The 27,888-nt window shown below is 62.3% G+C and overlaps 1 protein-coding gene across 1 annotated transcript; it reads left to right on the top strand.

The window, feature by feature from the left end:
• The first annotated feature begins 153 nt into the window (after positions 1-153).
• On the top strand, positions 154-27,872 carry PFKL (phosphofructokinase, liver type). Its single transcript, XM_027547388.1, has 22 exons — positions 154-322; positions 5,605-5,678; positions 7,736-7,813; positions 10,905-11,094; positions 11,748-11,913; positions 12,508-12,552; positions 12,810-12,918; positions 14,596-14,691; positions 16,757-16,849; positions 18,057-18,182; positions 19,182-19,246; positions 19,870-19,933; positions 21,734-21,880; positions 22,239-22,309; positions 22,756-22,843; positions 23,312-23,464; positions 24,968-25,132; positions 25,628-25,689; positions 25,899-26,010; positions 26,622-26,721; positions 26,809-26,914; positions 27,292-27,872. Exons 1-22 carry the CDS (start codon positions 238-240, stop codon positions 27,437-27,439), a joined length of 2,343 nt encoding a protein of 780 aa, XP_027403189.1. The 5' UTR covers positions 154-237; the 3' UTR covers positions 27,440-27,872.
• The last annotated feature ends 16 nt before the right edge of the window (positions 27,873-27,888 follow it).

A 27,888-nucleotide genomic window follows, 5' to 3' on the forward strand; every position in this document is an offset into this window, starting at 1 on the left:
TGGGGTGGAGTGGGGTGGGGGAGCGGGGGGTGGTGCGGTGCGCGCCGGGACCGGAGACATCCGCACGGGCACGTCGGCCCCGCCCCCGCCTCGACCGCCCCGCCCTCCTCCCCGGCCGCCCCCGGCGTGGACTGCGGTGACCTCACACGGCGCGGGGCGGAGCGCAGGGCGCGGGGCGGGCTCGGCGACAGCGGCGGCGCGGGACAGGACAGTGAGCGGGGCAGAGTCGGCGCCACCATGGCCAGCGTGGATCTGGAGAAGCTGCGGACCACCGGGGCTGGCAAGGCCATCGGCGTGCTGACCAGTGGCGGTGATGCGCAAGGTGGGCGCGGGCGCGCGGCGGGTCGCTGGCGGGCGGGGGTTCTGCTGTCCCCGGGTCCCTGCGGCGTGCCCGCCACCCTCGGCCCGGATCTGCGGCGCGCGGTCGGCAGGTCCTCCCGGCCCAGGTCCCCGTCCCTGTCCTGGATCCTCCCCGGCGCGCCGGGTACCCGCGTACGTGCCGCCCACCACGGCATCTGCGCCCCACCCGCCTGCCCCCGCCCCCGGGGGCGTGTCTGTGCGGCCGGCTGTGGCCGGCGACCCGGAGCTCTCCCGGCTCTCTCCGCTCCAGGCGGTCCCGGCACCCCTTCCCGTTCACGTGTGTCAGAAGCCCCATTTCCTGGAATGCACGCTGAGCGGAGGCCGCCAAGGGCAGGGCAGTCACCGCAGGCCTGGAGAACCAGTCTCTTCCTGGTTCTGAAACACGACCCGAGGGCTCAGCGCTTCCCCCAGACACCACCTTCAGGGCGGGTCTGGGGCATTTCTTTAGTGCAGGCCTGTCCTCAACGCCGCGTATCTAAGACGATGGTCTTCCTGGGGGACTGCCCAGCGTCCCGCAGCCAGGACCTGGCAGAGCCAGGCTATTGCCCTTCCTGGGGGCCTGTCTTGGCAGCCCCGTCCTGGCACCCTGGTCCTGTCCTGACCACTGCTCTCCAGGACCAATGGCTTGGGATGGCTAGTGTCACACCTGTGGGGCTTGGCCACATGGCCACACCACACACCTTGAACCCTGGGAGAGACTTTAAGTAGCCCAGGAAGCGGGAGGGATGGAGCCAGCACCCTCAGGCTGCACGGTGAGCCTGGTGTGCCTCCTTCCGGATCAGAAAGTCTAGACGCTTAATTTGTCTCTACCTCAGACCCCTGACTACTGGTTCCCCCCTCAGACGCAGGGGAGAGCATGGAGGAGGGGACTTTCATGAGGGAGCCAGACCAGGTTGGCAGAGGGGTCAGCGGCTGTCTGCACCCCCGCCTGCATAGACCTTCCACGGGTTTGGCTGAGCCCTCCGTTTCTGAACTGGTGGCAGGCAGTGTGCTCTGCTGCACGTCTGCAGCCCTGCGTGGCCAGAGCGGTTGCCTATTGCTGGGCAGTGGCACCTGGAGCCCTCTTAGAGCAAGGCTGGTGGGCCGGGGCCCTGCAGGAGGAGAGTGGGCTTGGAGGGTGGTCTTGGGGAAGCATCATCCTGTGAGATTGGACCACGGGAAGGGCCAGGTGTGTGGAGGGCAGACACATCACCAGAGGGCTGGACCCTTTGTGAGGTCTGGTGCGGGTGCAGGGGGTCTCCACCCAGGCTCCTGTTGCACTGTGGTGACAGCGGCACTGCAGGGAGGGCTGGGGAGGATAAATGAGATACACTTAAGCAGGGGAGCTGAGCTCAGTGGCTGCACAGACAAAATAGGACAAGGGGCTGGACGGAAAGGACCCTGGCAGCAAAGGTGCTGCTGGCCCGGGCAGGCAGGCCAGCTGAGGGCAAAGCCTGTTGACTGAAGGTATCCTCTTGGCCAGTCCAGCCCTGGTTCCCCACACGGAATGGGGAGTGCTTCCTGAATGCCCTGGAGTGTAGCCGCCCGTGCGCCTCTGGCTGGGCTGACCGTCGGCCCCTCACCTCATGCCCTGTTCTCACTCTCCTAGATGCCTGGCTGTGACATGGTTTTATGGTTGAGGCTGTGAGAGAGGTTTCCGCAGACTTCCCTGATTTAGGGCTCAGGCTGATGCCTGGGGGAGGATGTGGGCCAGCTGGCTCTCTGTGGGGCAGAGCCCTTCTGCTCTGTAAGTTCTGGGAGCCCGCCCATGGGTGTCCGCCTGAGGCTACTCCTTCTCGCTAGCGCTGCTCCAGAGAACTGGCTCTAGGCAATGGCTTCTCAGTTTTCCCTCAGGGACCCCCACCACTGCCTTCCAAACAGAGGCTGACCTCTGGGGGCCTGATGGTGCCGCTTGGCCCTCCCCACATGCCCTCCCGTGTGTGGTGGGGCTGACAGCCATGTGGAGAGCGGGCCTCCACCCTGACCTGCACTTGACTCTCAGACGCTTAAGTCTGCTCTTGGGGTCAATGGAGGCCAGCCTTGTGATGGGGAGCCAGCCTTGACCAGCTCTATGACTTGACCCGAGCCTGATCCTGGGGCCTCAGTTTCCCTCAGCTGTCCAGTCCAGCTCCGTATCCTCACATCGACTGATGAATAAACATGCATCTGCTGGGCCCCGTGTTCCCCCAGGACCAGATCACCTCTTTCTTGTACATTTTGTTTTTCTGGAAGCTAATTATGATGAAAAATCACCTTCGGAACAGGTGCTTTCACCTCTGACATCACTTTGGTTGGTGTCCATTTCCTCCAACAGGAAGTGATCGGTAGCAGTCTCCCTGGCCCACTCTAGGGCGGAGGGTGGGGGAGGTTAGGGTGGAAGGTCGAGCAAGGGTCCAGGGCTGGCTCATCAATGGATGCAGCTGCTCTCCTCCTCACTTCTCTGACCCTGGGGCTCGTGGCTGCCATCCTTGGTTTATTTTGAGAAAGAAAAGCAGCTTAAAGGGCAATTAAAAAGGCCCTCTTAGGAAGGCAGCTTACTGTGAGGTTTACAGGGAAGCCCACACCCTTAGGCCTCTGTCTCCATGGCAGCTGGCACGATCCCATTCGAAGAGTCAAGAGTTTTCCCGTAATATGGTCATTTGTTCTCCTCTGCAAGACTGAGTACAGCACTCTAAGAATGGGGACCTTTGCAGTCCCTGGGGCTGCAGATAAGCCCACCAGGCTGGCTAGGGAGATGACCATAACCTCTGAGTTGGGTGGTGACCTGGTTTCCAGCCACTGCCCTCACCCCAGCCCCGATCCAGAACTGCTGGTCTCCCTCCTGCCACCAGAGGTGGGGCTTGGACCTTGAGCCTGCAGTGAGATCACAGTGGGCTCACCCCAGCGGGGGTGACCAGGGAGGCAGATATCTGAGAGTGGAAAGCCTGGGCTGGCCAAGGCCCCAGAGGTGGGCAGGCGCTTCTGCAGGACCTAGGGCCTGCTGGGGGCCAGGAGGGGCAGCTTTGCAGCTGTCTCATCTCCCTCCCCATCTCCACCAGCCCCACAGCTCGAAGCCCTTGACCTCCAGCAGCAGGACTGTTGGCCTTCAGATCCAGTTCCTGGAGCAGCCTGGTGTGTGTGGGTGGGGGCGGCTACGCTCCCTGGGCTCCTATTGCTAACTTCAGTGACTATAACCCCACTTCCATACATTACAGGAACATGCGAGTTATGGTTTCTTTAGAAATGGAGTTCTCTTGATAAAGGCAGGTGTGTAAGCCCTGAATGTGGCTGGTTCAGGGCCGCCTGGCCTCTGTGCCCTGCTGGCTGTGATGTCCAGGCACCCCTGCCTAGGGAGTCCCTCCGGTCGTCAGAGAGCAGAAGCTGGGTGGGGATGGGGCAGCCTGCTGTGCCCAAGGTGGGGGTTCTAAGGTGTCTCCAGGCACTGCCCGCACCAGCTGGGGTCCCAGCAGTCCCCCGCCCTCCCTCTGGGACCCCAGCTTCCCGTCTGGAGAGTGACCTTTGTGCTGACCTCCTCGGAGCCCAGTGCCATGAGCCCCCACTGGGGCAGGCTTTGCCCACCAGGCTCTTCCTGAGGTACTGTATGCTGTCTCAGCCTCATGGCTCTCCCATGGGATTCCCAAGCTGATGGGCACTGCCCCTCCATCAGCTCTTGGGCCGGGAGGGCAGGGCTCCTGGGCCCTCGGTCACTTCCAGCTGGTGCCCCGCCTTTCCAGGGAAAAGCTTTCACAGCCTAGGGACAGATCATGGGATGTGGATGTGCTCTGAGCCAGGACCACCAGGAAGAAGGCTGGGGGAATAGGGGTGGTCCTGGGGTCAGACCCAACATCACCTCTGTGACCTGGTCCCCGGACCCAGTGTCACAGGCTGGAACCCAGGGCAGGTGACTGGCCAATTTTCTTCCTCTCCAAGGATGTGGGGCCACCCCGCCTGTTCCTAATGCTGACATCTTTTGTGACGGGTAAGAAGGTTTGAGGCAAAATGCCTACAGCCACTGATTGCAGGCTCCTGCTCCCGAGCCCCGAGCGCAGAGCCCCTCAGCCGTCCATGTGCCCCAGACCTGGCTACCTGCCAGGTGGCAGTCAGCATGCGGGCTGGGCCCTCCCTGGGTGCCTGCACAGGGCCACGGACCCGGTACCTGACCTGACCTGTCCAGGCCTGCAACAGCTGCAGCCCTGCCACCGGGCCACTTGGAGGCCTGCTCCCTGGGCAGAGCCGCGTCCCACCCTCAGGCAGCAGCAGGGCCACCGCCCGGGGCCACTGCTGGTGCTCGAGCCTCTTGGGGGCTCCCTCAAGTTGTGCTAGTGAGCCTGACTGTATATGAGACCCCAGGAGCACAGTGAGCGTCTTCCATGGAGGGACCTTAGGGACTCGATGATCCCCCACAGCGACCTCAGGGACCCCTTTGCCTTCTGTGGGTCTCAGTCTCAGGACTGTCCGTGAGGGAAGGGAACTGGGGTTCCTCTGAGATCCTCTGAGCATTTCCTACAAGCTGTCTGCTCCTCCTCCCCGTGAACATCTGTCTTTCCACGAAGTCTGTGCTGCAGGGTAGCTGCTGTAGACGGGGGTGGGGGGATGGGAGACTGGGGGATTGGGGCTAGGGGACAGGGAAGAGAGGTGATCCGCCGAGCCTGGTGGCCCTGGCGTGCAGTGCAGGTTGGGGGCAGGGGCATCAGCGGAGTCAGCTACACTGCCTGAGGCCCCCAGACCTCCAATAGCCAGACCTTGACTCTCGGGGGCACTGCCCTCCTCTCCTGGCTCACGGAGGCCCCTATGGGCCTCATGGCCCCAGGGCCACAGGCATGGAGCTCGGCATGGTGGTCTGAGACACTGGCAGAGGATGACGGAGAGTTTGAAAGGCGGTTGTCTCCTGCGTCCCGCCAGCCCCCTCTTTCATCTTGGGGCCAAGTCCCCAACCTGCTGGGATTCCCCCAGGTCAGAGCCTTGAGGTCCAGGGAGAGGGCTGTGCCGAGCAGCAGAGGCTGCAGGTGAGCACTGGGCGAGGATGCGGCCGGAAAGGATGTGGCTGGTCTGTAGGTGCCCGTGCAGGGTCCGGAGTGCAGGCTCAGGAGTTGGCCTGGTGGGGGCCTTCCCGGCGTAACTCTGGGGGTGGCATATTTCCAGATGCGAAGCTGAAACAACCTTAGCGGTTCACCCCGGGCTGGACTCAGACCCTTGGCTGGGCTCCCTGAGATGCGGGGATGGGTGGTCCGGGGTTCCCCCACACTCTGTGTCTCCACTGATAGGCGTCTCCCTGACCCCTTGCAGGCATGAATGCCGCTGTCAGAGCCGTGACTCGTATGGGCATTTACGTGGGGGCCAAGGTCTTCCTCATCTACGAGGTAAGGTGCAGGGGTCCTCGCCCCAGACTCTGGTGGGTGGGCCCTATGCTCTGGCGGCCGGGGAACACTGGGGGAGGGGAAGGGAGGAGGGATGCGGGACCCTGTTCTGTCAGGGTCACTGGTCCTTGTTCAGCCTGAGGGCCAGGCCCAGAGAGGGGCTGGTCAGCACAGTGGATGGGGCGGGGCCCTGGCTCTGAGCTGTGGGGTGGAGCCTGCCTTCAGGCTGGGTTCTTGGGCGCGGGTGTGTCCTTTGAAAGAGAGGAGGGCATGAAGCTGTGGTCCTCTTCTGAGGCCAGGACCTCAGCCCATCGTCCTCTGACCCCCAGCCCTCCTGCACCCTCCTCGCCTAACCTGAGCTTGAGTCACTCTAGCAAACAGCCTCCCTGTGCAAAGCAACAGAGAATCATTGTTCTGCTTTGTTCTGCAGAAGCTGGGGCTGCCCTTTGTTCCACCCTCCCCATTCCTATCCCCCTAAATCCTTGTTTCAGACTTGCAGCAGATACATAGACACACACACATGTGGGCGGCCCTGGAATTCCCTCACACCCTGTGAACTGTGTTACTTTGTTTTCACTCTTTACTAGAATGCAGGAACCCCGGCCTGCTCTGCTCTCCCCAGAGCTTCCTCCTCCCACCTTGGGCATGTCTGCGTCCCTGTCCCTTCACCCTGACCCAGGTCAGGCGTGACTTCCCAGCCTTGGCTGTACGGGGCCATCTGAATGGACACATGGGCAGACACTTCTGCAGGCCCCTCCCTCCTGCGGGATCCAGACCCTCAGACCGGGCTCAGATGGCCAGAGTCCTCAAAGTCTTTGGTCGTGTCTGGGGAGCCATCTCCTCAGGGCCTCAGGAACCCGTGGCCTCAGGAGCCGGGTGGGTGGGACCCACGTCCCGATAATAGTCTAGAACCTTCCAAAGAGCAGGGTGAGATTCTTCAAGGAGTGGCCGAGTTTTGTGGACAAGTCGTCTCCGATCAGGTGGGGTGGGTCCAAGGCCAGGCTCCTGGAGGGTGTATACATGGCGCTTGGTGGTGCTTTGTCTTCTCACCATTTGTGAAAGCACGTGGCCTGGCCCAGACTGTATAGAGCTCCTGCTGATGAGAAGGGCCGGCTGTCCAGGCGGCCAGTGGCTTATGGGAAATAACAGGGTTCGTCAGTGGGTTCGTCAGCGGCGCTCAGGGGAGAGCCCACCTCAGGGGCCACATGCAGCCTCCAGGGTGGAGACCAGCAGGGCCTGGCACTGGGGGAGAGGTGCCCGGAGGCCCGCCCTGTCCGTGTTGCTGACGGACGAGGTGCCACAGCACGTGGGGCTCTGGGTAGCAGTGCCGTCAGAGGCTGGCCGCACACCCAGTGACGCAAACGTGTTCTTCGCAGCATTATGTCCAATATTCCCAAACCGGATCCCTCCGGAGGTCCACGAACGGTGAACAGATCGTACACTGGGCCTGCTCGGGGGACTCCCACACGGCAGTGAGCAGTCACAGCCTCACGTGGTGCTGTGGGGCCGCACAGTCACCCAGCCGAGAGAGGGAGGCCAGACAGAGTGGATGCTGTGCCTGTCATTTCTGAATCTCGCTGGTGCCCCAGGAGGCACAGCAGTGGGCATCTCTGGAGGAGAGGGTCCTGGCAGGGCAGAGGGGCCACAGGACACTGACTGGTTCTGGTTCCGACCCTGGTGTGTGACCCAGGTGCAGCTCATGGACACGCATCAGAAGGTGTGCCTGTGACAGGGGCACTTTGCCGAGCGAGTCGCGCTCTGTAATACGCCATCCTGCAGGCCCTGCAGAGGGTGCTCCGGGAGACTCTCTGGGTGCCAGGCCTCTCCCCCGACACCCCTGATTCCAGCCAACCCCAGCTTTGTCCCGTAACACCCCTGACTCCAGCCGACTCAGCTTCGTCCCCCAAGGCCCTGGGAGTGGAGGGGCCTCTGCACTCAGGACCCCTGGGCCTGCTTCCTGCCAGATGGGGTTTTGGCCGAGGTTCCATGCGTCTTGCTCCCGTGGGCAATGTTCTCTGCAGCCATGGGCACCCATCTCACGCCTGTCCTCTCACTTTCAGGGCTATGAAGGCCTCGTGGAGGGCGGCGAGAACATCAAGCAGGCCAACTGGCTGAGCGTCTCCAACATCATCCAGTTGGTGAGCCTGGGACCCTCCCTGCTGTGAGCGCGTGTGCGTGCCGGGACATGCACACGGGCACATGGAGGAACAACAAGGGGGTACACAGATGCACACACACAGACACAGGCAGTGACACACACAAGGGTTACACAGGTGCACATATCAGACACACACAGAGACACAGACACTTAGACACATAGAGGGACGCAAAGAGGGACAGACAGACACACGAGACAGACACACACAGGCACGTGAGCACACAGAGGGACACACAGGGGAATACGCAGGTGCACACACACACAGACACACAGCCACACACAGGGGGATGCACACACACACACAGAGACAGACACACACAGAGACACACAGGGAGATACACAGGTGCACACACACAGACACACACAGAGACACACAGCCACACACAGAGGGATGCACGGGTGCACACATCAGATACACACAGAGACACAGAGATGCACAGAGAGACACACAGACACACACAGAGACAGACACACACAGAGACAGACACACACAGAGACACACAGAGAGACACACAGGGGGATACACAGGTGCACACACACAGACACACACAGAGACACGCAGCCACACACAGGGGGATGCACAGACACACACAGAGACAGACACACACAGAGACACACAGCCACACACGGGGATGCACGGGTGCACACATCAGATACACACAGAGATACAGAGATGCACAGAGAGACACACAGACACACACAGAGACACACAGAGGGACACACAGGGGGATACACAGGTACACACACACAGACACACACAGAGACACACAGCCACACACAGGGGGATGCACAGACACACACAGAGACAGACACACACAGAGACACACAGCCACACACAGAGGGATGCACGGGTGCACACATCAGATACACACAGAGATACAGAGACGCACAGAGAGACACACAGACACACACAGAGACACACAGAGGGACACACAGGGGGATACACAGGTACACACACACAGACACACACAGAGACACACAGCCACACACAGGGGGATGCACAGACACACACAGAGACAGACACACACAGAGACACACAGCCACACACAGAGGGATGCACAGACACACACAGAGACAGACACACACAGAGACAGACACACACAGAGACACACAGCCACACACAGAGGGATGCACGGGTGCACACATCAGATACACACAGAGATACAGAGACGCACAGAGAGACACACAGACACACACAGAGACACACAGCCACACACGGGGGATGCACAGGTGCATATATCAGAGACACACACAGACGCACACACAGAGACACACAGACACACACAGAGACAGACACACACAGAGACACACAGAGGGACACACAGGTGCACATATCAGATACACACACAGACGCACAGAGACACACAGCCACACACAGAGAGACACACAGAGGGACGCACAGGGGGATACACATGTGCACATATCAGATACACACAGACACATAGACACACAGAGACAGACACACACAGGGGGACATGCACACTTAGGGACACAGGCTACACACCATCCCTCAGGGGATTGGCTCCAGGCTGACTGTGCCATCCAGTTGCCTTGGGGTCACGGGGGTGGGAGGTGGTGGGTTTCAGAGATCACAGGGCTGGGAAGGCCCCAGATGTCTCAGCTTCCAGCTGCAGGCTGAAGAGGGCCCCCTGGAGGGGGCCTGCGCGGCCTCAGCCTCTCGGCGCCTCCCCCGCCTTCCCCTTTATCATCCTACTTAGTGAGGGTGGGGGTTGAGCAGCTCAACGCCCCCCTGGGGTCAGGGATTCCTAGGCAAGGAGGTCTTTGAACCAGGGGTCTATGGGGAGACCCTAGTCCTCCCAAGAGCAGGGACCTTTGTGGGGCGCCTGTTACCTCTGTGTCCTGAGCCACCAGCTGACACCTGCTTACTGAAGTGATCTGTTGTCATCACGAGCCACACATGGGTCAGCAGAGCAGTGGTGATGGGCCTGGACCCAGGGTCATCCAGGCACGGCCAACCCTGAGGTGCTACCCACCCCTCCCGCCCAGGGTGGACATTCCCAGGGCACTGTGCTCTATAGGCACCCTTGGGAACTGGCCGGTTTATCGAGGCCTGGTGGATCCAGCAGGGCACAGACGAGCCCTGTTCGTGGGCCTCGTCAGACCCCGTCCCCTGTTCCCCCGCTCTGGAGCCGTGCTCCCTGACCCCGTCATGGGTGGGGCTGCGGCAGCCTGGATACCTCGTCCTCCACCCCAGGGGTCCAAGAAGGACAGCCGTCCTGCCTCAGGCCTGGGTCCAGCTGTCGCTCTGCTCCGACCCTGTGTGTGAGGGTGGCCATCCTTCTGTCCTGAGACAGCACCCAGGGAAGGGGTGTTAGGCCAAGTGTTAGCTGGGAAGTGAAGCTGCATGAAAGCTGGGCACTAAGGATGTGGGAGGAGCTGGTGTTTGGGGAGGAGTGAGGAGCGGCACAGAGCACAGGGGGTGGGGGGGGCAGGAGCAAGGGGAAGCGGGCAAGAGGGGCCGGAGGAGCTGGAGGGGCTCCGGGAGGGAGCAGGCTAGGCCAGGGGCAGCTCTGACTCGCATTTTCCGTGAAGTCTGAAACCAGCCTCCTGGTCTTGGGAGCAGCATGGCGTGGCCGGGGCACATTGTCCTCTCCACCTGGCTGAGAGCAGGGGATCCACAGGTGTTCTCGTGGGACAGTCTGGGGACCCCGGCCAAGGCTGAGCAGGGAGGGGCCACGTGGATGCTGGCGTGAGCTGCCCAGGCAGGTCCCTGTGTTGGCTCCCCACGTATCCACCAGAGTACACGCATGTGCGCGTGCATGGTGCACATGTGTGCGTGTGTGTGCGCGTGCACACGTTTGTATCTGTGTGCACCTTACAGATCTCAGAGCCTGCTCGCCCCTTGCCTTGTCGAGCTCCCTGAGCCTGGTGTGGACAGTCTCCTCCTCGCACACATGAGGAGACATGCCAGGGAGCAGGGGACACCTGCCCAGGCTTCTGAGGAGCCCCTGGCCTCAGCCCTCTTAGTTCTTTGGGGTCCCCAGTTCCCCTGCCCAGTGCCCAGGCTCCTGCCATGCCCCATTGGCTCAGGCTCCCCCTCCTCCATGCAGGGCGGCACCGTCATCGGCAGCGCCCGCTGCAAGGCCTTCACCACGCGGGAGGGGCGCCGGGCGGCCGCCTACAACCTGGTCCAGCGCGGCATCACCAACCTGTGCGTCATCGGCGGGGACGGCAGCCTCACTGGGGCCAACATCTTCCGCAGCGAGTGGGGCAGCCTCCTGGAGGAGCTGGTGAGCGAAGGTGGGTTGCGGCCCAGCCCGGACACAGCAGCTCGAGGGCAGGGAGTGGGCAGGACCAGAGGAGGTGAGAGGCCGCCTGGCTGCTGGCTGGGAGGAGGGGCCTGGGCGCTCCAGGAGGTGCGGGCCAGGGTGGGAGGTGCTCACCTGATGCTCCGAGTTTGGCCAGTAGTGAGGCCTCCTGGGGCTAGACGGCAGTTCCCAGGCTGCCCTACCTGCGCTGCGGGATTCGTTCCTGGATGTTGGTTATGGGCTTGTCCTAGTTGGCAGAAGCATGGTAGTTAAAATCTGGTAACATAAGATGTAAAGTCCTGGGGATCCCCGATTGGAAAGTGGCCTATTGGAGCTCCCTTGGTTCTGTGCCACTCATGGGGACGTGGAAGTGAGGGGTGCACACTCCAGGATTTCCCTGGGGGTCTCTGGGTAGGGGATGAGTCTGTATTCGATTCTAGTGGTCCAGCCACTGCTCCCCTCTCCACACTTGGGACCCCTGCTGCAGGACCTGGGGAAGGGGAAGCCGAGCCTGAGGGCCTGATCAGGTTGCACTGCGGGTGGGCTGAGGGAGGTGATAGGGATCAGGGTCTGAGCCCCATGTTGTGGCCACGGGAGCTGGGTGGAGGCACGGAGGCTGCAGCCGGACTGGCCCCTTCTTCCCAGGCAAGATCTCAGAGGGCACGGCTCAGACCTATTCACACCTGAACATCGCGGGGCTGGTGGGCTCCATCGACAATGACTTCTGTGGCACCGACATGACCATCGGCACAGACTCGGCGCTGCACCGCATCATGGAAGTCATCGACGCCATCACCACCACTGCCCAGAGGTTAGCGAGGCCTCCACCCGGCCAGGCCACCCAGCAAGCAAGCTCAGGATCCCGTCCCCCAGCCAGGGGCTGAGGTGGCCGCTCTGCAGAGTCAACAGCTTGTCAGTGTGATTCCATCCCTAGGGGTCTGTGCTGGCTGCCCTCAGCCCCCAGTTGGAGGGAGATTAACAGTGGGGTGAGCAAAAAGGCCTTTGGGTCTGGTCCCTACCCTGCCAGGTTCCCTTGAGCCCTGGGTGGGCCACGGCTCATACGGGGCTCCTGTGGCCCTGGGCAATGGTGCATCCCGCAGGGGTCCTCAGCTGCTAGCTAAGACAGCCAAGCCCAGGCCAGGCAAATGGCCTTTAGCCTCAGGAACAGAAGATCAGTGAAAACCTGTCTGACACCGGGTGTGAGCCCAACAGAGGTGACTCCTAGTGCAGAGACTTGGCCGCCCTGGGAAGGACAAAGGCTGCCTGTCCTTGGGCTGCCCCCGCGCCCTCTGTGTCCCCCAGGCGTGCTCTTGGCTGAGCTGGGGCTGTGGGTGGCGGGACACAGGAGTCCAGGCTGCTCTGGGGGCCTTGGCACTGATGCCTGCTGTCCTCTCTGTGTCCACAGCCACCAGAGGACCTTTGTGCTGGAGGTGATGGGACGGCACTGCGGGTAAGGGGCGGTCCCGGTCAGCGGGGGCCCGGGGCTCCTGGGGAGCTGGGGTAGGATGCGGGACCTCCTCGGTGCCCCGCCCATGGCGGGTGCTCCCTTGACTTTCTGGGTGTGAGAGCCGGGGTGGGGACTGGGAGCCCTGACTCTGGGGCTGGCTGCCGCTCAGAGCTGTACCTGCTCTGTAACCCTGGGCTCAGGGTCTGGGGTGCTGGGTGGGGGTCCACCCACTGCAGCCCCACCCCCTCCTGCCCTTGCAGGTACCTGGCCCTGGTGTCTGCCCTGGCCTCGGGGGCCGACTGGCTGTTCATCCCTGAGGCGCCCCCTGAGGACGGCTGGGAGAACTTCATGTGTGAGCGGCTCGGCGAGGTGAGCGGCTGAGGGTCTTCTCCCAGGGTCCCTGCTGTGAGCACAGCAGGAGCAGGGACACGGTCAAGCTGGCTTCCTGGGCGCCCTGACTGCTGAGCCCGAGTTGGGGGGATGGCCTTGTGAAGTAGGCGCACAGGGGCGTGCGGCAGGGGCTCGTGGGGGTGGGAGCAGCAGGGCTGAGGCTCATCCAGGAGGGGTGAGCGGGGGCACCTGAGCCAGGGCGCCCAGACGCAGCTCTCTGGCCCCTCAAGATGAAGTTGCGGCCTCTGGCACAGAACAGGCAGATTCTCCGGCCTAGGTAGGGATCCCCAAAGCCGCCAACTGGAATAAACTGGCCACTTGGCTAGGCCAGGGCTCAGTGGTGGACAGGAGGGCTAGGACAGGGGTGGGAGGTACCCTTCCATGAGGTGGTGCTCAGGGGCTGTGGTCTGGGTTCGAAGCCGGGGAGCCCCTGAGACTGTGCTCCCAAGTTCACGCTCAGGCCCAATCTGGGGCCCTAACAGGCTGTGTCCACCCATAATGTCCTCTGCAAACTGGCCCAAGGGCAGGACGAGCGTGGAGGCTGCCTGGGGCTGGGCCTGCTGTTCCGGCGTCCTGGGGGCGGTCAGAGCCAAGCCCTATGCTTCCTGCGTGTCCCTCTCCCCATGTGACCAAGGAGGTGGCCTCACTCCCATCCACTGGTGAATGCTCCGCCCCTGCCCGCCACCCCCACCACCCAGGGCTTTGTGTCCCTGCTGCCCAGGACAGTGGGGGGGCTGAGGGTCAAGACTGCCTTCTGGAACCTTACCCAGGGAAGGCAAGGGTGGGACTGAACTGAGCCTGGCAGCGAGGCCGGCCAGAGGCCTGTGTCCTCTCCTTGGCTGGAGTCCTTGTACCCCCGAGTGGCCACGTAGCCCCAGTGGGTGGAGCACCGCTCTGAGGGTGATGGTCCCTGGCTGACCTTAGCCTTGCTTTTGACCTACTTGCTGAGAACTGGGGGCTGGTCTTCCTGGAAGTGGCCTGGACTCAGGCTCACACACCCTGCTGCTTTCCTGCTTTGTGTAAGGCCCTCAGCCCCACCCCAGCCCCACCCCCCAGGGCTTCCCTGAGCCTCAGTTTCCCCACCTGTTACATGCAGGTGTCACCCTCTGCCCTGCCCACCTCCTGGGCTGCAGTGAGTGAGGCGGGGAGGTGTGGGCCCTTCTGGCGGCTTCACTGCACTGCACCACCACCACCTACTCCAGGCAGCCCTCCATGCCTGGCTCCCCATCCCCTCTGCACCCATGCCTTGCAGGAGCTACTCCGATCCTGTCTTTGTCACTTTCTTCTAGTGCTGTGGGGCCAACAGGGGCTGGTGGATCAGAGTGACTCTTACAAATGTTTGTTGAGGAAATAGGTGAAAAGCACTTTTAAATCCCCCAAGACCCTCTCATTTGCAACAAGGAGTGATGCTAATTCATCCTCACCAGCTGAGGCAGGAAGGCTTCCCTCAGCCTGGGGAGTGGGAGGTGGGCAGGAATCCTCCAGTCCCCTAGCCCCCTGCAAGTTCCTCCTCCCTGATCCCCAACCCCAGGTGGGGCAGCAGGGTCCTGGTTCGCCCACATGAACCCTGAGGCGTGGACCCCAAGGAGGGCTCCAGGTGTCTGGGGACAGGTGTCTGCAGGCTGGCGGCTGAGCCCTGGGGTGTCTCTGACCCAGACTCGGAGCCGAGGGTCCCGCCTCAACATTATCATCATTGCTGAGGGCGCCATCGACCGCAACGGGAAGCCCATCTCGTCCCGCTACGTGAAGGACGTGAGTGAACCCCTGGGTCATGTGGGATTGGCAGGGCCTTGGAGGGGGCTCCCCTTTATCTCCAGTCCCCACGTACTCTTGTTGGGGCCCCAACCCTGGCCCCAGGAGGGAGTGTCCTCAGCCCCAGCGATTGCCAGATGTGGAGTGGGCATGGCTGGGACCCTCTGAGAAGCCCTGGGCCCCCAGGCTGAAGTGTGGCCCCACCTGCCGGGAGCCCTGCATCTTCTGGCTTCCAGTCTTCATTCAGCACAGCCCCCCATCCTAGGAGCCCCGTCCAGTCCCCCACCAGTGGTCCCAATGGCTGAGTCTAGCCCCTGCCAGCCCCTCAGTGACAGGGGTGCCCACCGCCCATGCATATCAGATTCATAACAGAACAGCTGGGGCTTTGGGGGCTCCTTCCTAACTGTGACCTGCCCCACCTGCCTGGTTCTACCCCAGGGCCCTGGGCCCGCATCCCCCAATGGGGCACAGTCCCTGGGAGCCTCCATGCCCCTCACTTTGGCCACCCACCCTGTCCTCAAGTCCCGTCAGGTGCTGCCAGGAACTGGCCCGTCTGCCGCTACAGTGCGCTCTGGGCTTCCTGCTAGTGTCTGGCGGGGCTGACGCACAGGGGCTGGAGGCCATGACGAGCTCCTACAACCCGGCATGCATGCGGGAACACACGGAGGCACACCCGAATGGTGACACGGAGACACACGCAGCCATGGTGACACGGAGGCACACGCAGCCATGGTGACACAGAGGCACGCCCGCACAGTGACATGGAGACACACGCAGCCATGGTGACACGGAGACACACGCAGCCATGGTGACACAGAGGCACGCCCGCATGGTGACACGGAGACACACATAGCCATGGTGACATGGAGACACACGCAGCCATGGTGACACGGAGACACACGCAGCCATGGTGACACAGAGGCACGCCCGCATGGTGACACGGAGACACACATAGCCATGGTGACACGGAGACACACGCAGCCATGGTGACACGGAGACACACGCAGCCATGGTGACACGGAGGCACACGCAGCCATGGTGACACGGAGGCACACGCAGCCATGGTGACACAGAGGCACATCCCCACGGTGACACGGAGACACACGCAGTCATGGTGACACAGAGGCGCAGCCATGGTGACACAGAGGCACATCCCCACGGTGACACGGAGGCACACGCAGCCATGGTGACACAGAGGCACATCCCCACGGTGACACGGAGACACACGCAGCCATGGTGACACAGAGGCACGCCCGCATGGTGACACGGAGACACACATAGCCATGGTGACATGGAGACACACGCAGCCATGGTGACATGGAGGCACACACAGCCATGGTGACACAGAGGCACATACCCACGGTGACACGGAGACACACGCAGCCATGGTGACACAGAGGCACACCCGCACGGTGACACGGAGACACACGCAGCCATGGTGACACGGAGACACACGCAGCCATGGTGACACGGAGGCACGCCCGCATGGTGACACGGAGACACACATAGCCGTGGTGACATGGAGACACACGCCCCCACGGTGACACGGAGACACACGCCTGCACCGTGACAGGGAGAAGCATGCCCCCATAGTGACACAGAGATACACACCCCCATGGTGACACGGAGGCACACACAGCCATGGTGACACGGAGACACACGCCTGCACGATGACAGGGAGAAGCCCGCCCCCATGGTGACACGGAGATACACGCCCCCATGGTGACACGGAGGCACACACAGCCATGGTGACACGGAGACACACATAGCCATGGTAACATGGAGACACACGCCCCCACGGTGACACAGAGGCACACACAGCCATGGTGACATGGAGACACACACCCACACACGCAGGAGCATGCGCCACACACACACATGGAAACAGCCTCCTGCACACTCAGGCTGGGCCAGCTCTGCAGGGCCGCTGGGGTTCTGACACCCTGAAGTCCCTGAGGCGGATGGGGGACAGGGGAGGGAAGGGCACTGGGGGCCATGAGGTGGCCCTGCCCAGTGGGGAAGGTGTGGCAAACCCAAGGCCCTGCTTCTCTGTCCCCACGAGCAGCTGGTGGTCCAGAGACTGGGCTTCGACACGCGTGTGACTGTGCTGGGCCACGTGCAGAGGGGAGGGACCCCCTCGGCATTCGACCGCATCCTGGTAGGTGGGGCCTCGCCCTGGTGCTGGCTGTGCGTGCACGGGTGGCGTGGTGCGTGTGATGCCTGGGTGCGTGTGTTTTCACTGCCGCCAGTGTTCATAGTGAGACCGAGGCCTGGCAGCCCAGGCTCCCCAGCCTCCTGGCGATGACTTTGATGGGACTTTGGGGAGGAGGGCTGGGGTGCAGCGGATGTCAGGTTGTTCTGAGTCTGGCCAGTGGGCTGGGTGCCTCAGCTCCAGGGCCCAGGCGCTGGGTCCTGGCCCGAGGGGGCATCGGTGTCCTGATCGTTGCTGGTCCCCCCTCACCCTCTGCAGGGCGGGAACACTGCTGCAGCCACAGGGGGACAGGGACTCAGTCAGGGAGGCCCCTGGGTGGAAAGCGCCTGCCTGTGAGGCCCTGGTCATCCTGGGGAAGGGCGTGGAGGCCGCGGGGCAGGTGGGAGTTGTGCCTGGGCCTCCGGTTCTGTGGATGCTGATGGAGACACAGGATGCCTGGGAGGGAGCCACAGGAGGAGCAGCTTGGTGCTGGTCCCCGAGCTCAGGCCCACAGGGAGTTACAGCAGGGGGGCCGGCTTGAGGTGCTCCTGGGGGACGCGGGGCCTTTCCTCCAAGGCTGTTCCCGACACTCACCCGGCCAGTGTGGGAGGCCCGGCGTGGTGCACGCAGGGACATGCTGTCTCGCCCAGTGGAGCCACAGGCCTCGCTCCCCACGCACCTGTGTGTTCCCGCTGTCTGTGCTGGGACCCAAGTTTGTGGTTTGTCCCCACGGAGGGCAGTCCTTACCTGTTTTAGCTGGTCCAGCCCACCAGACCACGCCCCCATTTGCACCCACATCAGAATAGCTTTGGCAGAGGGGCCGGAAATGAGAAACCTCATCATAGTGGAAAGAACCCCAGAAACCCAGGTCCAGCCCTGCGGCTGCAACCGGAGTGCAGGTGCCACAGCCTCCAGCAGGGCTGCTGAGACCTGGAAATGGTGCTGGTGGAGGTGAAAGATGACCACGTGGAGTCAGCGTTTCTAGAATAAATGGTGCCACTTATTCTAGAAGCTTCTAGCACACAAGTGCGTGTGTGTATGTGTGTGTGTGTGTGTGTGGTGGGCAGGATCTGAGGGCTGAGGCCTTGTGGGTCTGCCGAGGGACGTGTGTGTCACGGGGCTGGCTCCCTCCCGGCTGCACCTGCCTGAGCTCTACCAACCTCTCCCTGTTTAGAGCAGTAAGATGGGCATGGAGGCGGTGATGGCGCTGCTGGAGGCCACGCCCGACACGCCGGCCTGCGTGGTCAGCCTCTCGGGGAACCAGTCCGTGCGGCTGCCCCTCATGGAGTGTGTGCAGATGGTGAGCACTGGCCTGCCCAGGGTGCCCAGGGTGAGGAGGAGCCGGGGCCTTCGTGCTCTGCTGGGCTCTGCTGTGCTCCCCACCACAACATGGAGCTGCCTACCCTTCCAGGCCTCTCAGGGCCCAGCCAGCAGGCCTGCTGTGAGGGCCGCCAGCCCATCCCTCTCGGAGTCCTGCTGCTCCCCCACGTGTGTGACAGGGAGCAGGCGGTTCACGCAGCACCACCTCCTGGTGTGCCCACCCTGGTGCATTGCTGCTCACCTCAGCAGGCCTCAGGGTGTCCAAGGCCTGCAGTCATCCAGGGGGAGGGAGGTGTCAGCAGATGCCTCAGGTGAGACAAGTCCCAAGAGAGGTGTCGGGGGCTGCAGGGAGCTGCTGAGCCTGTGGGGTTCTGGTGAGCTGGAGTTTGCACAACCCTGGGGGGAGCCAAGGTCACTTAGCCTCCCTGAGCCAGTGGCCTGGGACAGGTCTTGCACTGGGTGGGGTGAGGATGAGAAGGTAAAGGGGAAGCGAGGGGCCAGAACCACTGGGACATCTTGTGTTGTCAGAGAAGGGGCTACTGCGGGAAGGGGAGCGGGAGGTGAGGGCAGAGAGAGGCTGGGAGGCTGGTGGAAATGTGGGCTCTGGCTCCCCTTCTGCAGCCGGGGGCAGGGTGGAGCCCGCCCAGGGGAGGCGGGCTGGCAGCAGAGAGGGGCTGCCCCGGCACTTCTCCTGGAACACCCTCCTGCGGTGACCTCATGGGGCCTCGCTTTGGGGCAGGCTGGTCATCGGTGGTGTGAGCCTGGGGGCCAGAACTGCCTCGCCTTTCGTTCCTAGGAGGAGTGAGGCCCAGGTGCCCCTTCCAGGGAGGGGAGGACCCAGCAGGTCAGATGGGGTCCCCTTGCCCTTAGACCTTCCGATTGCCAGCAGTGATGGCTGCCCGGCAGGTCTGGGCCAGACCCCTCTCAGCTGAGTGTGCCAGACCCTTGCCTCCAGCCTGTGCTTCTTGTTTGCTTTAAGACCAAGGAGGTGCAGAAGGCCATGGACGAGAAGAGGTTTGACGAGGCCATCCAGCTCCGAGGCGGGTGAGGGCCTGGCGGGCCCCACATTGGGCAATGGTCTATTCTGTGGGGCCCCCAGCAGACTCCCGAGTGTCTTGCCCATGGCCCCCGCCCTGCCCCTGACACGCGGACGTGCCCACCTGCAGAGGTGGCGCTCTGAGCCCCTCTCCTAGGGCATGCATCATGCAGGAGATGGGGCGTGACGGTCCCTGTGACCAGGAAGCAGGCGGGCAGCCTGCAGGGCTGGGTGTGTGTGTGGAACACTGCACAGGTAGGGTCAGGAAGGGGGCCTGGGGAGGGGGCAGGGGGAGGGGAGACCGCAGGAGGAAGCAGTGGGGGCAGGCCCGGGGCCAGGTCACCTGGATCCACAGGTCTGTTTCCTCTGGGTCCCTTGGCCTTGGAGCTGCAGAGTCCATGCTGGCTGAACGCGGGCACTTGCTTTGCTGAGGGGGCATTGGGAACGCGGTTTAGAGGGATTTCTGCCGCCTGGCGATGGCACCCAGCCAGGCTCCATGGCGACAAGAGTGGGGAAGTGGGCCATGCCCGTGTTTGGCCCCTCGGAGGCTGCATTCTGGGCTGGGCTGTGGCTGTGCTAGGCCAGGCTGCTCGGCTGTGGCTGCATCGTGCATGACCCGCTTCCTTTCCAGGAGCTTTGAGAACAACTGGAATATTTACAAGCTGCTTTCCCACCAGAAGATCTCCAAGGAGAAGGTGAGAGCGGGCTGCGGAGCCCATGCCTGTCTGTGTCTGCAGCCTCCACCTGCCAGCTCCCCCACAGCCTGGCTCAGGGAGTAGGGAGCCGCCCCTGCTCAGGGAACCGGGACCCTCCCTCCTGTCTGGGGTCTGAACTGCGGGCTGAGAGGGCAGGCTCGGCCTCTGCTTGACCAGTAGGCCCCAACAGCCTGTGTCTGGGCCTGGGGATCACACTGGCCTGTCGCTTATCAAATGGCTGAAGGTTAAGTCAGGCCCACAGGTTGCCTTGGAGAGCAGGGCTCCAGGGTTACGCTGTTGTTCCGTTGCGCAGTCGTGTCTGACTCTTTGAGACCCCGTGGACAGCAGCACTCCCGGCTTCCCTGTCTTTCGCTGTCTCCTAGAGTTTGCTCAGATTCATGTGCATTGAGTTGGTGATGCCATCCAACCATCTCATTCTCTGCTGCCCCCTTCACTTTTGCCTTCAGTCTTTCCTGGCATCAGGGTCTTTTCCAGTGAGTCAGCTCTTCGCATCAGGTGGCCAAAGTATTAGAGTTTCAGCTTCAGCATCAGTCCTTCCAATGAATGCTCAGGACTGATTTTCTTTAGAATTGACTGGTTTGATCTTGCTGTCCAAGGGATTCTCAAGAGTATTAAGACATGTTCCCAAACAGCTAAAAACTTCAGGAAATGGTCTCTCTTCCAAATAAGGACAACAGCAGGATCCATCTCTGAAATCATGGGACAAAGAAAGGGTCACACCAAGACAATCTTGGACGGTGGGGTCCTGGCCCACCCACCCCCATTTATCCCAAGAGCTGGTTGGGGGTGGGCAGCATTCCCAGGCAAGGCAGAGTGGTGTCCACATCTCCTTCCAGAATCCTCTGGGTTATGACCACCTCTGGGGCATCAGGCTGGTGTTACCAGGACCCACCAGAGCCACACAGCCCAGCAGAGCCAGTGGCCACACGTGGCTGCTGAGTGCTGGGAACGTGGCTGTCCCTAGTGGGGTGCCTGCGTGCCCCACAGATGTTGGGTCTGAGGAGCAGCAGGAGAAATGGGTGTGAAAGACCTGATTTCTTACATTGATTCCGAGTTGAGGCGATGACACATTGGTTCTATCAGGTTAAATTAACCATTGTATTACTATTAATTATTAATATTAAAGGGCTTCCTTGGTGGTTCAGTTGGTAAAGAATCCGCCTGCAATGCAGGAGACTCAGGTTTGATTCTTGGGTTAGGAAGATCCCCTGGAGAAGGAAATGGCAACCCACTCCAGTATTCTTGCCTGGGAAATCGCATGGACAGAGAAGCCTGGCGGGCTACGGTCCGTGGGGTTGCAGAAAGTCAGACACGACTTAATACGAAATTGGCGTCGCCTGCTTCTTTGCACTTTGTTGTGGCTGCGGTGGCCCCCTTGTGCTGCTCACCAAGGATATTCTGGGGCGCTGAGCCCTGAGCGTGGGGTGACTGCCACTGGCAGGCACTGACTGTGGTCCCAGCTGCACTTGACTGACAGCGGCTGGAGTCCTGCTCCTGCCTTTGGCCCAGGACTGTGCGGGTTGTGGGTGGGGCCTGCACGGTAGCTCGGGTGGTCTTGAGCTGAGCATCAGGAGGCTTCAGCGGGACACAGACCCTCCTGTTATGGGATCAGGAGGACAGGTGTTTGTCACGCCTGGGGGAGTCCAGTCCCTGGACGGTGTCCAGGCTGGCCCGAGGACCGGGGCCCTTTCTCCGGAAGCTGCTGTCTGCTGACTTCCGTCTGGGTCAGCGGCCCCCCCGCCCTGTGCCCACGTGTTTGTCTCTCCCTCTTCTCTGAAGACCAACTTCTCCCTGGCCATCCTGAACGTGGGGGCCCCAGCAGCCGGCATGAACGCGGCCGTGCGCTCGGCGGTGCGTTCTGGCATCTCCCAGGGCCACACGGTGTACGTTGTGCATGACGGCTTTGAAGGCCTGGCCAAGAACCAGGTAGGTGAGGCCGTGCCCGAGGCCGGTGGGGAGCCCAGCCTGTGGTGGTGCGCCTGTTTGCCTTTGGTCAGCTTAGGCTACGTCCCCGGCTGGCTTATAAACACACAAGGACCAAAGGACTCACAATGTGGGCACGGGGAAAGGCTGGGCCTGCTCCCCGGGGTGGCGGGGGCACAGCTGGATCCACCTCAGCCTAGGTCAGCCCCCGAGACCCTGCTCCGACCTGCGGCTGGAGGGTCAGTCCCTGGCCTGGCCTCTGTTCCCCCAAGGACGTGCACTTCTGAGCACAGGCTTGTCATCTGTGGAGAAGTGGGCAAGTGCCCTGGCCTGCTTCCTGAAGCCATGCCTCCCCCTACAGGTGCAAGAAGTGAGCTGGCATGACGTGGCCGGCTGGCTGGGGCGTGGTGGCTCCATGCTGGGGACAAAGAGGTGAGCAGCTGGCCACTGGGTGGGGTGTGGATGTCAGAGAAACCAGCCCCGTGGCCACAGGCTGGGTCCTCCCTGGCTGGTGGCCTGTCTAGAGTGGGACACAGACCCTGCTGCCGGGGGCTTCCCTGAGGGCACCTGTGTAGAGGATGGCTATTCAGGTGACCCAGCCTGCAGAAGGCACCCCCTCGGGCAGGAAGTGAGGCTTACAGCCCAGGTGTGGGGAGGGCAGTGGCCAGTGCCCTGGCAGGTGCCAGGCCACCTGTCCTGCTGGTGGTCCCTTCACCCCCACCCACCCATGCCTCACCTCTGCCTCCCCTCTAATGGGGAATAATCACATTGCCAGGTCCCATGCCCACCTTCTCCTGTGGTCAGACATTGTGGACGTGTGTTCCTTCAGCCTGGCATTCTGTGCAGACTCGCGTATCCATCTGATTTATCTTCTGCAGGACGCTGCCCAAAGGCTACATGGAGAAAATTGTGGAAAACATCCGCCTTCACAACATCCACGCCCTGCTGGTCATCGGGGGCTTTGAGGTGAGGGGGCTGCAGGGGAGCATGCGGGGGCAACCCAGGCAGGAGGACCAAGTGGCCGAGGGCCTCAGTCTCCTGCTGGCGAGGGGCCAGTCCAGAGGGCTCTCAGCAGAGCTCTGAGTATTGGGGGCGTGTCCATGTGACGCTGGTGCTCGCTCAGCCCCCCTACATGACAGACATCGACTCTTGCCATCTCCTGGAGGAACCTGAGCGCCTGCAGAATGGGTGGAGTGGGTCGGGGACACGGCAGCTGGCCTCCTTCCTGCCCTCCTTGGAGTCCAGTTCCTGGGGACGGTGGCTACAGAGCTCCTGGGTGGGGCCCACTTGGTCTCGGCCCTGAGGGTGGGGGCAGGTGGGCTCAGGTGCCCAGCCCCGCACGCACGTGGGGAGCAGGACCCAGGGGCCCCTTCTCTGGCCTTGGCCCCCAGACCAGCCTCTCCAGGGCCGGGCCTGAGCCCCCCATCCCCACAGGCCTACGAGGGGGTGCTGCAGCTGGTGGAGGCCCGTGGGCGCTATGAGGAGCTGTGCATCGTCATGTGCGTCATCCCCGCCACCATCAGCAACAACGTGCCAGGCACGGACTTCAGCCTGGGCTCCGACACGGCCGTCAACGCCGCCATGGAGGTGCGGGCTGGGCGTGGGCCGGGGGCTGGCTGGGAGTGGGGAGCGCGCAGAGGGGCTGCCGAGCAGGTAGGACAGGTACGGGGCCCCACCGAGGCTGATGGACCATGTGGGGAGTGGGCAGGACCCGGCTGCCCCCCGAGGCCTCGTGGATGGCAGCGGGGGGGAGTGGCTGTGGGGTGATAGGGTGTGAGGATGATGGTGGGCAGGGCTGCAGCCGACCTAACTGAGCTGCTGCTGTACTGGTGTGGACATCCAGCCATGGTTCTGTCTGGTGAAGCAGCCACATGGTGGCTCTGGGGGTACCCAGGGCTCTGGCTGGGACGTGGGAGGTGGGAGCCTTGTTCCAGGATGGGGGAGGGTCCCAGCAGGCTTGCCCCACTGAGCTCCCCAGGGGCGTCCCCCTGACTCTCTCACTCTCCAGACCTTTCCCACACTATTACCTCTCATGAATCCAGCTCCCCCGAGGTTCCAGCACCTCCATTTGGGGGATCAGAAGCTGGAAGAGGGTGTGCTGCTGTAATAAGTGCTACATATTATTAGATGAAGAAGAAAATACAAATGGAACAAGAGACTAAAGGAGACCCCAAACCGCCCACCCCTATTTCCCCCATCCCAGAATACCACGATCCTCAGGGGTTTTCTTAGAATCCAGCCTCCATCTGCACTGGCTGTGGGTCACTGCACCCACTGCTCTTCCGAAACTTCTGGTGCCCCTGAACCTCACCAGGTGGGCGAAGATAGGATTCTATTTCAGTTCACAATTCTGATTTCTGGTGCAGGTGAACATTTTCCATGCATTTATTGGTGGCCATTTATGGGTTTTTGGAAATTATCTTTTTCCACCATTTGCCTATTTTTCTCTGGGCACGTTTTCTTTTTTATTTGTAAGTGCTCTTTACATATGTGGGACACAGACTCTTTGCAAACACTGTGGCCGTCTCCTCCACTTTGCTCTTCATCTGTCATCTGGGGTTGATGCTCACAGTTCAGACATCAGTGACCTGCTCATCTGTTTTGGTTCTCTTTCCTCAGTTCTTTATCCAATACTCGCATTTCCTTGAACCATTCAGAGGTAGGATTGTTATCAGGCGTCATGTTATCCTTAGTGTGTGCAGAGCCCTCACTGCATGTGCTGTCTGGGCCCCTGTTTATGACCCTGACGTGGCAGGCATGTCTCCCGCTTTGGCAGATTAAGGCTCAGTATGTCCCTGGCCCAGGGTTAGGGAGAGCCTCCTGGCAGCGCCCCTGGCCTCCACCCACCACACTCTAGTGATCCCTCCTCGTCCTGGGGGCAGAATTGCCCAGACTGGGAATTCGATTCTGTGTGGCCAAGGGGAGGTTCATGGTGAGGCCTGCCAGCACCCTGGCACACAGGGCAGGGGCTGTCCCAGCCCCTCCCTGCCTCCGCCTTGGTCCTCAGCTTGGGCCAGAGACCTGAGTCCCTGTAGCATCGTGGGTCCCTGCGGCCTGAAGGGCGGTCTCTGACTGCCCCCTGGCCCCCAGAGTTGTGACCGCATCAAGCAGTCGGCCTCGGGGACCAAGCGCCGTGTGTTCATCGTGGAGACCATGGGTGGCTACTGCGGCTACCTGGCCACTGTGACTGGCATTGCTGTGGGCGCCGATGCTGCCTATGTCTTCGAGGATCCCTTCAACATTCAAGACTTAAAGGTGAGCAGAGCCCCCGCCCTTCCTCCCGCTGCAGACCACTTGAAGGGGCTGGGACTCCAGCCAAGGAGCCACGGCCCAGAAGGCTGGGGACTCATCGCCTTCAAGGGGACCCAGTCCATGACCCCCTGCACTCCTTCCCCCACAGTGCAGTCCCCTCACCCCTACTCTGTGCAGCCCCCCCACCCCTGTGCAGCCCCCCCACCCCATGCAGTCCCACCCCCTCGCCCCCACCTCCATGCAGCCCCCCTTCCCCCCGCTGTGGCTTTCCCACCCGGCCTCACTGTCCAGCCACTGGCCCACCCCCGCACCAGCCCTCCTAGCCCTTCAGGGCCTGCAGGACCAGCCTGCCCCTGTAGGTGGACCTGGGTCATGTTGGCCCTGCCTGTCGGGTATTCTGGAACGTTCCTTCCTGGACAGCCCGCAGCTGCTGGAGGGGGTGGGCAGTGCTGACTGATGCACCGACCTCACTCACTGTGGTTGGTCCTCCCTCTGCAGGCCAACGTGGAGCACATGACCGAGAAGATGAAGACAGAGATCCAGCGGGGCCTGGTACTCCGGTGAGGCTGCAGGCGAGCCCACAGGGCCTGGGGGTGGGAGCTTCCTGACCCCTGGGCTGTGGGTCAGGGCTGCTGAGGGGCAGCTGGGCAGAGAGAGGATGGGGGCTTAGGCAGTGGTGGTGGGGTCGAGCTTTCCTTCGAGCCTGTGGGCCAGCCCACAGGGGTGGGCTCAGCATCCCTGAGACTCAGGTCCCACCTTCCTCTTCCAGGAACGAGAAGTGCCACGAGCACTATACCACAGAGTTCCTGTACAACCTCTACTCCTCCGAGGGCAAGGGCGTGTTTGACTGCAGGACCAACGTCCTGGGCCACCTGCAGCAGGTGTGGGGACGTGGATTCCAGAAGGCTGCTCCCTGACACCTGTGCCCAGGGGCCCAGGGGGCTGCAGCAGAGCGAGGACACTTCTCCATGCCCCTCCTTGTGGGGCACCTGGCTGTAGGGGCTGCTTCATCCGCACACCCCTGACCCGAGTGCTCATCGCCCACTGCACAGGCAGGAGACCCAGGCTGTGTCTTGGTGAGACCCATGCTGTGGGTTCCCAGCCAGACGTGAGAGCTGTGTGCACCCACAAGGCACCCCTTCCCCAGGGGTTTTTGCCCACTAGTGGTGGGACCTGTCTGCTGGATGCAGGGGCCCACAGAAGCCTCCCAGTCGATGAGTTGGCGACCCACTACCCGGCCTCTGGAGGTGGCCTTTGGGCCAAATGTGGGATGGAGAAAGGGGCTGGGTTGCTATAGGCCGAGGGGATGGGGTGTCAGAACTCTCTGGGAGGGCTCACCTAGGTCATGGTCAGGCCAGGATGCTGGGCTCAGGCCAGGGCTGGGGCTGCCTGTGGCCCCACGGCTCCCCAAAGGCCAGAAGCTGGCCTCACCCACTGTGTTTCCCACGGCTCCCCAAAGGCCAGAACCTGACCTCACCCACTGTGTTTCCAGGGTGGAGCTCCCACCCCCTTTGACCGGAACTATGGTACCAAGCTCGGGGTGAAAGCCATAATCTGGATGTCGGAGAAGCTGCGGGCAGTCTATCGCAATGGTAAGTGGGGGCAGGCAGCAGCCGGCCCAACCTGCCCTCTGCTGGCATCCCTGGTGTGGGGCTGCCATCACATGCCTATGTCCACAGGGCGGGTGTTTGCCAATGCCTCTGACTCGGCCTGCGTGATTGGCCTGCAGAAGAAAGTGGTGGCCTTCAGCCCTGTCACCGAGCTCAAGAAAGACACCGACTTTGAGTGAGTCCCTCCAAAGAGAGGGTGGACCGCAGGGCCCAGACCTGCCTGGGGTGAAATGTGCTGGGAGAGGGGTGTGGCCACACTCAGCCCTGACCCCACAGGGTTGCCTGTCCACCACCGACAGGGTAGAGGGTGAGGGTGAGAGGGTAGAGGTCAGTGATGGTCAGGTCTGAGGGTGTACTTGATCTGCTGAGCCCTCCTGGGCGTGGGCCCCAGAGGGACAGGACCCCAACACAGTGGCCAGGTGGCCCAAAGGGACGCGCCTGGGAGCTACCCCTCCCCTGCCTCCGCCCCCTGACCCTGACCCCACCCCGCCGCAGGCACTGCCAGTCCCACCCCTGAGCCCACCCTCTGACACTGACCCTGTCCCGCCCCAGGCACCGCATGCCCCGGGAGCAGTGGTGGCTGAACCTGCGGCTCATGCTGAAGATGCTGGCACACTACCACATCAGCATGGCTGACTACGTGTCCGGGGAGCTGGAGCACGTCACCCGCCGCACCCTCAGCATTGAGACGGGCTTCTGAAGCTCTGTCCACGCCCCGCTCACCCTGCACCCGCCTCCCCCAGCTCCTCGGGGCCAGGCTGCTGGACCCTGCGGGTGAGCGGGCAGGGGCTGTGGGCCGCAGGGCCGTGCAGGCTCCAGGGTTCTCACTGCCCCACTTCCTTTCTGCTGCCCTCTCAGCTCTCTCCTGGGACAGAGCACCCTGGGCACCCCCTTCCAGTGCAGGGGCATGCGCTGGCATCTGTGTTTGGACATGGCTGCCCCTCTGCCTCAGCACCCCATGTGGCCTGGAGCCTCTCTCCTAGGCGGCCCTGTACCCTCACCTGCCCTGGGCCCAAGGCAGTGGGAGGGCTTACCCTGTGGACCTCACTGTGACCCTGCTTCTGTGTGCACTGGCCGCCGGGGCTGAGCAGAGCTTGTCACCTTTTCTAGGAATAAAATCACCTGACTGTGGAGTGCTGTCAATCTCTG

This window comes from Bos indicus x Bos taurus, chromosome 1, assembly GCF_003369695.1.
Source record: "Bos indicus x Bos taurus breed Angus x Brahman F1 hybrid chromosome 1, Bos_hybrid_MaternalHap_v2.0, whole genome shotgun sequence".
Taxonomy (NCBI): Eukaryota; Metazoa; Chordata; class Mammalia; order Artiodactyla; family Bovidae; genus Bos; species Bos indicus x Bos taurus.

Bases quoted from the DNA above. Each gene is read 5' to 3' on its own strand.
- PFKL (XM_027547388.1), top strand. From the start codon at position 238: ATGGCCAGCGTGGATCTGGAGAAGCTGCGGACCACCGGGGCTGGCAAG. The intron at 7,814-10,904 runs GTGAGCCTGGGA...TCCTCCATGCAG, and splicing joins TCTCCAACATCATCCAGTTG to GGCGGCACCGTCATCGGCAG. The intron at 21,881-22,238 runs GTAGGTGAGGCC...CTCCCCCTACAG, and splicing joins AAGGCCTGGCCAAGAACCAG to GTGCAAGAAGTGAGCTGGCA.